This window comes from Anser anser, assembly GCF_964211835.1.
Source record: "Anser anser genome assembly, chromosome: 1".
NCBI classification, from domain to species: Eukaryota; Metazoa; Chordata; class Aves; order Anseriformes; family Anatidae; genus Anser; species Anser anser.
Genome location: NC_139720.1, coordinates 48,677,728 through 48,689,343, shown reverse-complemented (window position 1 = coordinate 48,689,343; position 11,616 = coordinate 48,677,728). Strand labels below are relative to the sequence as shown.

Below are 11,616 nucleotides of genomic sequence, written 5' to 3'. Positions count from 1 at the left end.
TACGTAGCAGAAGATACTCAGAACTGTGTGGCTTCTGTTTGGTGCCCGAGCGCAGAGCAGATCACTGTGGCTGTACACAGAAATTTGATGGAGAAAGCGCGGAGGAGTCTTGCAGTGGAGATGCAGTTTCTGATCTTGGTTGCATCTTGGAAAGATGAAACCTAGATTGTAAAGCATTTTGGCACCTCTCTGCCCCTCTCTCCATGGCTTACTGACTCCAGTATTCCAAGCCTTTCATCTCCCGCTTGTCAGGAAAAATATCCAAAAAGAAACGTTTGCTACTGCTCACGGGAGTGATCTGTGGGAATAACCGGCTCTTGACCAGAGATTTCTGGCTACACGCCTGCTAGGCTTCTGGAGGCTATCGGCATGGCTAACTGCTCTGCAACTACAGAACAAGGTCAGCTGTTGCTGAAACCGTGAGGCTTCCACTGATGATTGCGTGAAATTCCTACGCCACAGATGAGAAAAGATGCAATGTATCTTCAGGCTGAAGGCACCTGGAAGAGATCGCATTATCTGTAGCTCTCTGAAGGAGCGGTTCTGTGGAAGGAATTGGCACACAGTCGGCTGGCGTGCCTTAGAGACACAGATGAGATGCTTCATGGGCATGTGGAAACTTATAGTGCTGGACCCATTTCAGGTCCTACAGCAGCAGGTCAGGTAACCGACTTTTGTCTCTCCCTGCTTCTTTTATCGCTGTTGCATAAACACAGCACCGCCTCCGAGATGCTTTCTGTCTCCAAAAGCACCCGGGTGAGTTTTGTGGAGGCCTGACACACCCGGGTTGGAAACGCCCTCTGGAGGGACGGTGCCCAGGGGTCTGTGGCTGCGGTGCGGGCGGCGGCTCGCCCCCAAACCCTCCGCCGGGTACCCGCACGGCCGGGAGGCACGGGGCGCCCCCCGCACTACATTTCCCAGCGGGCCACGGGGCGGGCGCCGGAAGCGGAGCGGCGCGGGGCGGGGCCGGCTTCCGGTACGGCGGGGGGGCGGGCGGGCGGAGGAGGCCGCGGAGGTGGGTGCAGCGCTCGGCCCCTTCCCCTCTTCTGTGTAATTAACTTTTATTTTTGTGACCAGGGCCGGCGCGGGCTGGGTTCCCGAAAGGAGCTGCGTGTCGCGCCGGGGCTCCCAGGGTGGTGGCTGGCGGGAGGCCTCGGCCCCGGGCTGAGGGGGAGCCCGTGCATGGGGGGTGTTTGGGGGCGTTGGGTCGGTACGTGGTCCGCGGAGATCCTTATCCGCAAATAAAGCTTTGTGCCGTGTTTGACCGCTGAGGAGACAGGCGTATCTGGAACCGTAAGGGCTTCTGAACGGCTGACAGACGACAGGTAACACACTGCACGGATTTTCTTTGTCCCGAAGGTCAGGAATTGATTTGCTGACCCTCGTACCCGAGCAGTTACGGAGCCGGTCTCTTTCAGAGGGTGCTGTGCACCGCGACGGGGGCCGCGTCTCGCTCAGGCCCGTCCTGCCCAGCACCGGTTTCCTGCCTGCACCCAGCATGGCAGCGCCGCTCAGAACCGCGTGGTCCCGCGTCCTTTGGAGGCGTTCGGCAGCTCCCTGCAGGCAGGTCCCGCTGCAGAGTAAGTGGTGGTGGGATTGGGGTCCTACGTTGAAATTTGCTCTTTGAGAGCCCCTTCTCTGCGCTGTTTGCAGCAACAAGAACATGGAAGTGGATTGTTGAATCAAGTCTGATATTCTGTTTTCTCTCTTTAGTTATTAAAGGGTGTCCTGATTTGCTTTTTCCAGTGCCCACACATGACACTCCTCTAACTTATTAATTAGTGTGTAAATAACATTGCTCCAACTGCTAGTTAAATTATACTTGAAGATTTAAACTTAATTTTTCAGACTTATAAACGATGCTGAGAAAAGTCTACGCTATATCATAACTGTAGGCTGAAACAGCCTTGGTCCCTCAGCATCTCCTCACAGGGCAGGTGCTGCAGCCCCTAGCTATTTTGGTGGATGTTTGCAGAATTTATTCCATTTTATCTTTATCAGAGGGCCCAAAAGTGGCCATGGTATCGAGATGTGGTCTAACAAGTGACGAGTACAGGGAGATAATCACTTCCCTCAGTCTGTTTGCTAGTACAGTCCAGTATGCTCCCCTTTACAACTTGTAATTCTTGTGATTGCTTTCCTTGGAGTAACAGGAATCTGGGGAGAGATAACGTTCTCTGATGTTACAGCAGCAAAGACATTGTGGTTTTGTGTAGCGTGCATACCAGTTTCTAGCACAGTACAATTTTTTTTCCCAATGAATGCTGCTATGAATTAAACAAAAAGAATCAGATCAGATGATCTTCCTTGTAAGCCATATGGTAATGTTTTTCACCCTATATATATACAGAGTCAGGGTATATAAAGAATATACTCTAACCGTGAAATCTGTTGGTATTTTCTAAATACTGTGATGTTTCTTAGGAAAACAGCATAATGGAAAAGTAAAAGTAGGATAACAATATTTTTGGTAGCACTACAAATCACAGTAAAGTGAGCTTCTATTCAGACTGTATTTGAGTTTTATTAATCTGAAAGTGAATATGATTATAATCCCCAACTGACTTAGATTGTAATGAAAATGTAAATATTCTTATGTTTGGCATAGCTCTGCTTTTTTTACATCAGTGTTTGTGACTTATTTTTTTGCAGATGGAGCTGTATATCATGCTTGTCATAAATCTACATACTCGATTCTCCCTGAAGACTACAACTGGTACCTTAATGTGCTTTGACGTGTGACCTTTCCCTTTGATGCTTATTCCAGGCTACTTGCTCTGTCATGAAGCTGTCATATGATGCTAGTTTTGGAGACACATATATTATAATTTAAACTAAAATACTATTTCTGATCTTAATGATCTTAAAGTTAATATTTAACGTTTTAATTTAAAAAGTTTTATTATTAAAAAATTAAAGTTTTAATTTGAAGTTAATGTTTCAAAAATAAGCATAATGAAAAATCGTGCATGACTCATTTTAAATTCAAAACCTGTTGATGACCCCAATACTGCTACACTTTTGTCTGTGAAAGAGCAAAAGTAACTAACAGCAGTGATTTTCCCTGATGCTTATTGTTAAGACAAACTCCAGGAACTGCTGGGCTGCTGCATGGGAAACTGGAAAAGATGATTCAAGTAGAGTAGAAACTGGAAGAGCTGATACAAACAGTGAGAAATGCAACATGTGCGTTGTAGAAGTTCTTAGGAAGCTATTATGTCATAGAAGTAGGGAAGGAAGGTGAGAAGAGTCATACTCCCTCAAGGAAATTCTCAGTAGAACTCCTTGTTTATTGTGCTGACCACCCTCTGTTACCAAATATAAAGGTTGAAACCCAAGAACTTTATTTCGTATTCCTTCTTACTGGTGCCACGCTTTTTATAAAGGCGTGTTGTCCTAGATATTACTGACATTTGTTATCCCTGACTGTTTTATATGTAGTTTTATATGTAATTATTCAACATCTTAAAGACTTCTTTACAAACAATATTTCTAGCTATTTGTAGTCCTCCATTTTAGCCCTTCTTTTCTATCCAAAAGAAAAAAAAATACCACCAAGGTAGCTGAAAGAAAAACTCACAGGAAGTTCAGATAAAGTATTTGTGACCCCTTTTTAGGTATTTTTTTACAGAAGATTGCTAAATAATTCATGAATTCAGGATGAAATACAGTTTTCTCTGGGAATCCAGTGCTCAGTTGCTTAGCATTTCTGAAACTTGGATACATTTAAGAAGGTAACTTTTTATTTTTATAGCAAAGTGGAACTTGCCTTGACGTCAGATTTGAAGACGATTGTCTGCTACCACCCTTCGCTTGAGATTCCATATGAGTATACAAAAGTATGTCCACGTATACACACTTACATTTCTTAGTCATGTAAAAGCACAGCAGTTCTGAGTTTTTGTTGTTTTTTTTTGTAATTTGGAAGACTGAGGTAATTCTTATGTGATCAGCATATCTGTGCAGTAAGTGAATGATGAATGTAGCTGCTGCTATGAGGAGGGCATTTATTTTTAATTGAATTGAGGGAAAGCTACAGAGTAAGAAATGCTCAGGTATTACAGCATACAGTAATTAACAAAGAATTAAATGAGATACTCATAGTTGTGTGCTACAGAAAAAGCGAGCTTCTAAGAGCATGCTTCTCAAAGAGGATGTTTGAAATTCAGGCAACGGTTCACACATCCTGCTATGGACAGATGCAGCAGTCTGGGCAAGAGGATATGAAGAAGTGCCTCTGCTGCTGCTATTTTCAACTCGAGCTTTAAATTCCATTCAGCACCATGGGTTCATAAACTCCACAGAAAAATTTAAATACTGACCTTTTTTTTAAATCCATCAGCAGTACTGTCAGCGTGTTCTTTACACTGGAAAAACTGTATGCTTCTTGTATCAATTTCCAATTCTCATGTGCTAGTAAAATCTTGCAAATGGTAGCTGCATTGCTGAAATAATTCAACGTGAAATTTTTCCACTGAAAACTTAGTTTAGCACTCTTTGCCTGTAAGTTATATATTGGTATTTCAAAATTTATCGTTTACATGTCTCTCAGGAACAAAAGGCTATAAATCAGGGAAAAATACTAGTAGCAGTGCTAGTAGGTAAGTTTTAGGATGGGAACAAATATCTTGGTGTTAGCTGATGCACACTTAGGAAGTGACATTCTTCTCCAAAGTACAACCCATTTAAAGATTATTTTTTTTAGCAGTGTGACTAAATGATGATCATCAGTATGAATAAACTTATAAATAGGAAGAATATGAGTACTTCTGTGTCAGTAAATTGATGCTTATTCAGCCAGTGAATTGTAAAGATCAGCCATAGTGATGACAGCAGCGCTGATTTTAGGGGCACAGTAATCAGCTCCAGCACCTGGGGTAATGTTTCCAGAGATCTGCCCCATGGCGATGTGGTTTTGACTGGGGGATGGTGCTGGTGTTGTAAATAGCCTGTACTTTCATGAGAATTCTTCTTTATTCCTTTGGTTTCAGCTAGTAAATGGTAATGTTACTAATGTAGCTTGACTTTTTGTTTTTCATCAAAGAGGAGAAAAAGGAAATATATGTGCTACTGTTCTTATAGCCCATACCACGGCCAGATCCAGTGAATAATAAAGAAGAAACACTTGATCAAGTTTTAAAATCCAGACTGAATGAAAACGAGCTAAAGGATGATAGAGGTCCTACAATTGAAGAGCTCAGCAAAATGTTTTACACAACAAAACATCGGTGGTATCCTGTAGGACAGTAAGTAATTTTTTTTTTCTTTTCAGTGTTTGTTCCTTTTGGAGGTAAAGGGAAACACAGGAATAATTTATGACCAAATTCAGCCTAGGATATGTCTTGTGAGATGAGATACTGTTAGCACATGGGCTAGTGCCTACAACTTTAAATGCAATATTGTGTAAATGGAAGCCTGTATTTCTGTGTTTTTTTTTTTTGTGGTGGTGGTGGGTTTTTTTTTTTTACCTCTGCCCCTTTGATAGCCTTTGCGATTTTGGAAAAATACCACGGAGTAGAAATTTTTCATACTATCTATTTAGCTACTGGTCCGGGTTATTTGTTAAAGTTGCGTAAGTGAAGTTACACCTTCAATGGACATCACCTAATACAGCTTGAAAATGTGATTCTCAGACTTGAGAATAGTGGAGTTTTTTCATTTGAAGTGAGGAAAGGTGTGCCTTGGTGTACCCTGCGTTCAGAAAGCTACTGGGAGAGGTACAAGCATGCCCGACTGAGCTTAGAGAGACTGTGTACGCTCAGACACCCCACTGGAAACAAACGGCATTTTAGTTTGTGTAACTCCTTTCCAGTCTGTTACTACACTTCATTTGCTAACTTTACAGTCTTGGAGACCTGATACAGGGAGAATGGGAGAATTTTTTTGGTCCCCATCACACTTTTTAAATTGTTGTGTTTTGGGAAAAGGTGAACGAGATGAAATGGTAGAACTCCCTATGGCTAAAGGGTAGCTGTCACTTAATGAGCATCAAACTGTATCTTCCTTGTTTTAGGGTGGGTAATTAAGAATGTAGGAATGTAATTAAATCATTTTTGTTGCAAATATATATTATTTTTTTTTAGTTTGCAGAATATTACACTATTTCAAGTACAGTCTGCCATAACTCCTGTACCCGATTGTTCTGTAGCAATCATTTTAGCCAGAGGAAAACCTGACTATATAATAAAATTAACTTCACATAAAGGATTAAGAATAAACAGCAGCCTTAGTACCTATTCAGCTGTAGAACTGATTGGATTAGTGCGTGCTTGTAGCAGATGTAGCAATAGAAATGAGTAGTGTTATGTAACTTCATGAACAGAGATGACATCTAATGAATTGTTGTGGATTGTGCTTGTGTATCTTGTGTTTTGCTTACTTGTGTAACCTCCAGACTACTTGCTGGGGGGAAGAATGTCAGGAAAATCAAAGACTTTCCAAAGCTTGCATTCACTGCAGCCTCTTTTTTTTCTAGGTATCATAGAAGACGGAAGAATCCTAATCCTCCTAAAGACAGATAATTAAGATAACTTCTTGTTCATCGGCAATTTGCTATTAATCTTTATTGGAAATAAAAATTACAGAAAGTGAGATGTTTGTCACTTCTACATGAATGTTTTAAATAAACCATGTTTAACTGAATTTGTGTTTCTTTTTTCCTATTTCAATTAGTTAACAGTAGAAAAACAGCAAAACTGCAGTAATGAAGTAAGGACTCAGAAGCATATGGTATGTGCAGGGTCAGTGAACGTGCTAGTCTTAGAACTGGGTGTAACATGACAGGGTGATCTGATTAAAGCAGGCCAGAGGCTTATCGTTAGTAAAGGGAATACATAGAAGCAATATTTCAGAATGGGAGTTCTAGAACTGGACATGCTGGAGTTTGGTGTTTTTGGAAATCAAGTACCTGAAATGCAGATAAGCTTTGAGTGCTGAAGTCTAAAGAATTTAAGGCTTGTCAGGTACTGAAAACTGGCCAACTTGGTTAAACTTCAGCTTCTACAGCATCGCTCATCCTTCTAAATCGCCTGGCATTCCCAAATATTTGAGATGTTTCTGTGTATGTTTGCTTTGGTTTTTGTTTTTTTTTTTTTAAACTCACTCCAACTATTGTTCAGTGAGGATGCAATGTTCATACATACATTGAATGGCTGTAGCTCAGGGCAGGAAGAGTTCTTTGCTTTAGCTGGGTAATCAATCACTGAAGACACACAGCTCGTTCCAGCTTACCAAGAGGGAAGGACTGGCCCTTTATAATATCAAGTGCTTTCAAGAAACATGGTTTTATTCTAATTCATGCCTTTAGCATTTTGCAGTCCTTCAAAGTTTCTGCTATTAAAATATTTTGTCACCTACCATTTTTCTCAGAAATAGGAGATCCTTTACTCCAGTCTACAGTTTAGGCATCAGCCTTCTGATAGAAAAGGCCAGCTTGGAACACTGTGCTTCTGCAGAGACCCCAGTGACATCATTAAGTCATCTTTGCATATCCTAGTAAATAATCAAGAAAAAAAATCCCATGTGTCATATATTTTGACAGTATTTCCATTCCAAGGCAACTTGGATAAGCTAGAAAGGTACCTGTTTCTTGCATTAGTCTGGTGTCATTTTGCATGTGCTATCTATATGTTTTGCTAGAAGTTGAGTACCATACAAAAAGTCTAGTTCTGGTCATTGTTAGTATGAAGTACAACCACTTTTTGTGGAGTTATTCATTTTCCTTGAGGGCTTTAATTGTGTAAGAGTAATGTCAGTTGCATGCAAAAAGGCTGTCATTAAGTACTTCTGGAAAACTGTTAAGCTACTCTAAGTCTTTATCTTGGTATTACTTTTAAAAATGAATTTTTAAAACCTAATGCCAGTTAGCCAATAATGGTTCATCATGGCACAGCATAAAATAGTTTTGCTTCTCTCTGTTATGCTTGTAAATTAATCTGACTCCATGTTTAATCCTACATCACCCGAATGATTGTGGCTCCATGTGATACGATGCGTTGCTCACATGGTAAAAAAGATGCTATCATGAAGGTATAACTATAAAAAGGATGACTGCTTCCTTTGCAAATTCAATTGAATAAAAAAAAAATATTTTTTCTGCCTATAAGATCACATTTAAAGAGTTTTTTTAGTAATTAGAGGTGTAGCAGATTTTAGTATTTGCATCAGTTCACGGTGCCCGGTACTGACATTGGTCCTTAAGTGAGAAGCTTACATCTTAGTGTTGTTACATTCCACTGTGTAAAATTGAACTGCCCTTTGTTTTGGAAAGCTGAGACGTAATTTGTCACTGTTTGACTCCATTCCAGTTTAAGAAAATATATTCTTTCTTGGATTAAACTTTCAAGTATTTATTTCCCTCCCCACACACATACTTTTGCTTATTCCTGCCTAATACTATTAAGACTTTTTTATGGAAACCTGTTGTAATGTTATTACTATGTTTGTCTGTTCCTGCCTGTCAAACTCTTGTCGGTGATCAAACATCCACAGTCACTGCAGAAATGCTCAATTCCTGAATGTTTCCCAAACACTTTTGGACACTTTTCAGGCGTTTTGAGGGTTAAAAATCCTTTTTGTGCTGGACTGCTACCTTTAAAGTACTTACTCTTCTGACCAGTTACTGGAAACCAAGTATAAAACACACTATACGTACCCTCTGCCATTTTATTTATTTTATCTAACTTTATTGTTACATTAATCCATAAAGTGAGAATTTAAAAATCTTTCGCTGCATTACGCTGCCATTCAGTCTTCCTGTTCTGTTATACTAAATCTGCTGGGTCAGTTGAAGCAGAATTTATTAAAGTCCTACTTCCACAGTAATTCCAAGCTGTCCTCCTGATTTTCTGTCTTGAACAGCTGCATAAAGCTGTCTTTAAAAAGCCTATTTGAAAGGTAGTTTGGGATTTCTAGGTATTGTTGCTCTTTTTGTGTGTGTGTGTTACCTTTGTAACTGAGAACTTGAGTTGCATAGAACTCAAAGTATGGTAAGTCTACTCCGGTGCACTTTTATCCAAGTTTAGGCACTTAGTCATTTGCTTTGTATCGAATAGTTACTAAGCGTTTCAGACCTTGCTAGCCTAGTTGCTGTGGATAGTATGCAATTGGGTATGTCTTACTGATTTTTTAATGTTTCAGTAAAAGTCTGCTGAAGCTTTGATTGTTAGTATGCCGCTAGAAAAATGTTTCAGTCAAATATCAGAAGTTTTGTCCTCGATGCAGGCCATTTAAAATCACACTGAAATTTATGTTGGTGTTCTACCGAAAGGAAAGTTCTTTCACTTTCTCTGCTTAGACCTGAATTAAAAAAAAAGGAAGCATTCTTTTAAAACAGGCTTTTGCCTCGTCTGTGCAAATTATGTCATTTGCAAATCCTTGGTACCACCACCGGGAGGCAATCTTGCACAACAGCTCTACTGGATTTGTCTGAAACCATAGACAATTTAGCTATCTTGTGAAACTTAACAGTATGGTAATAATTTAATTTAATTTAATTTAATTTGTGAGAATAAGGAATTTACTAGCATTTCTGTAAGTGCTTGGATTCAAAAGGTAAAGGTTCTTTTGTAGGACTTTTCCTGTTTGCTTTGACCAATTTTACTCTTGTAATGTGTAGTGGAGATGTACCTGTCTTCATACTTAACAAAAACAAAACAAAAGAAACAAATAATAAAAAAAAACACCTTGAGGTTTTGAAAAAATGAGTCAACAGTGCAGGCATAATGGGACCCAACTGCCAAATATGCTCCTTTGACAAGTTTTGTGTCTATGTTTCAGTTCCTCATGACTAAAATGGAGGTATAGTGGTTATCCATCCCTTCCCCCCAGCCATACACAGCTATGGAGAAGTTCCCTTCTTATCTGTTGATGGCTGTAGTAGGCCTGAATTTCACCTGACATCTCTAAATTCTGCTGTACCATGACTGAATCACTGCTGCATCTCCCCTATTTTGTCACAACAGCAATTTCTGTTTAAAGCCAATGCTGTTTCTTGGTTATTCCAGTCTTTATGAATTTTAGTATGCGAGCTGCTCTAATTTCTCACATTTCTGTTCCCCCAAAGAGCACAAGGCTATATAACAAAGAGATTAAGTAGACATAGGCTGTGTTCTTCTGTGGTGGAGGGTGCAGGTTTTGCTTTAACACTATGGTATAATAAATCGACTTTAAGCCATTTAAGCCATTGTTCCAGTCACAGAATCATGGAATGGTTTGGGTTGGAAGGGACCTTAAAGACCACCCAGTTCCAACCCCCTGCCATGGGCAGGGACACCTCCCACCACACCGGGTTTCCCCAAAGCCCCATCCAGCCTGGCCTTGAACGCCTCCAGGGATGGGGCATCCACAGCTTCTCTGGGCAGCCTGTGCCAGGGCCTCACCACCCTCTGAGGGATGAATTTTTTCCTAACATCTAATCCTAATCTCCCCTCTCTTAGTTTAAAGCCATTACCACTACCACTGAACTCCCTGGCACAGAGTCCCTCCCCAGCTTTCCTGTAGGCCCCCTTTAGGCACTGGCAGGCCGCTGTCAGGTCTCCCCAGGGCCTTCTCTTATCCAGGCTGAACAACCCCAACTCCCTCAGCCTGTCTTTGTAGGAGAGGTGCTCCAGCCCTCTGATCAGCCTCGTGACCCTCCTCTGGACTCGTTCTAACAGCTCCAGGTCCTTGTGCTGGAGGCCCCAGGGCTGACCGCAGTACTGCAGGTGGGGTCTCACAAGAACAGAGCGGAAGGGGAGAATCACCTCCCTCAACCTGCTGGCCATGCTTCTTTTGATGCAGCCCAGGCTGGCTTTCTGGGCTGCAAGCGCACATTGATGGCTCACGTCAAGCTTCTCATCAACCAAAACCCCCAGGTCCTTCTCCTCAGGGTTGTTCTCTTTCACTAGAACAAAGTTCAGATTAATTGTGTGCCTACAATACATAAGAGCTGGACCTATCTCTTAACATTGAGACAGCAACCAGTTAGACATCCAAGACTGATTTAATCTTTGTAGGCTCACCTTATAGTCAATTGACACACACAAAACAGTACCTCAACAAGGCAGTTAATCCCATTTTGAAATGAATGTCTAGAATAAGCTGTACATTGCTTCCTGGAGGTGCTTTTTCTGTTTTCCATGAAGGGAGGATGGAGCTTAGTGGAGATTTTGATGTCTCTATCATAGCAAACGAAAGCATATTTACTCTTTGTTGTTTTGCTTTGCTTTGTTTGGGGGGGAAGTCTGAGAGCAATACAAAGTTGGCAAAGTCAGCAAAATATTTTAAGGAATAAGCAGTTCTCTCTTGCTGAACAGATGAAGTAATGTGTTTTGCCTTCACTGCAACAGATTTCTTTTTCTGCTTTTTGTTTTCTCTGTGGAGTAATGCACACACATTTTATTGATAATTTCAATAAATTGTGTATAGGATTTAAATCTCTCGCCTCCTTACATCTAACTAGCCCTCCAATGCTAAAAGATGGTAGTTAAGCCATTGCATGTTTTGTTTCATTTTATTTAGTCACTGAAGAAATAAGATAGTTGTTTATCTTTACAGCATCTCTTCTAATGCACTCATGGTTCCAAATGTTACCTCTTGGTAGTTACAGAAAAATGAACACAACAATTGATAATTTAC

General features: G+C 40.7%; 1 protein-coding gene across 6 annotated transcripts; it reads left to right on the top strand.

The window, feature by feature from the left end:
- Positions 1–935: 935 nt before the first annotated feature.
- MRPL42 (mitochondrial ribosomal protein L42) lies at positions 936–6,642 on the top strand. Of its 6 annotated transcripts, XM_083821613.1 has the most exons (7): positions 1,028–1,050; positions 1,280–1,325; positions 1,419–1,580; positions 2,653–2,716; positions 3,755–3,839; positions 5,083–5,246; positions 6,476–6,642. In XM_083821613.1, exons 3-7 carry the CDS (start codon positions 1,499–1,501, stop codon positions 6,519–6,521), a joined length of 441 nt encoding a protein of 146 aa, XP_083677739.1. In that variant the 5' UTR covers positions 1,028–1,050; positions 1,280–1,325; positions 1,419–1,498; the 3' UTR covers positions 6,522–6,642. The 6 variants fall into 6 exon arrangements, with proteins under 6 accessions (XP_083677740.1, XP_083677737.1, XP_083677741.1 ...); XM_083821614.1 differs by lacking the exons at positions 1,028–1,050; positions 1,280–1,325 and adding an exon at positions 936–1,015; XM_083821611.1 differs by lacking the exons at positions 1,028–1,050; positions 1,280–1,325 and adding an exon at positions 964–1,015 and having other exon boundaries at positions 1,360–1,580.
- The last annotated feature ends 4,974 nt before the right edge of the window (positions 6,643–11,616 follow it).

Bases quoted from the DNA above. Each gene is read 5' to 3' on its own strand.
- MRPL42 (XM_083821614.1), top strand. From the start codon at position 1,499: ATGGCAGCGCCGCTCAGAACCGCGTGGTCCCGCGTCCTTTGGAGGCGT. The intron at 3,840-5,082 runs GTATGTCCACGT...CTGTTCTTATAG, and splicing joins TTCCATATGAGTATACAAAA to CCCATACCACGGCCAGATCC. The intron at 5,247-6,475 runs GTAAGTAATTTT...TTTTTTTTCTAG, and splicing joins CGGTGGTATCCTGTAGGACA to GTATCATAGAAGACGGAAGA.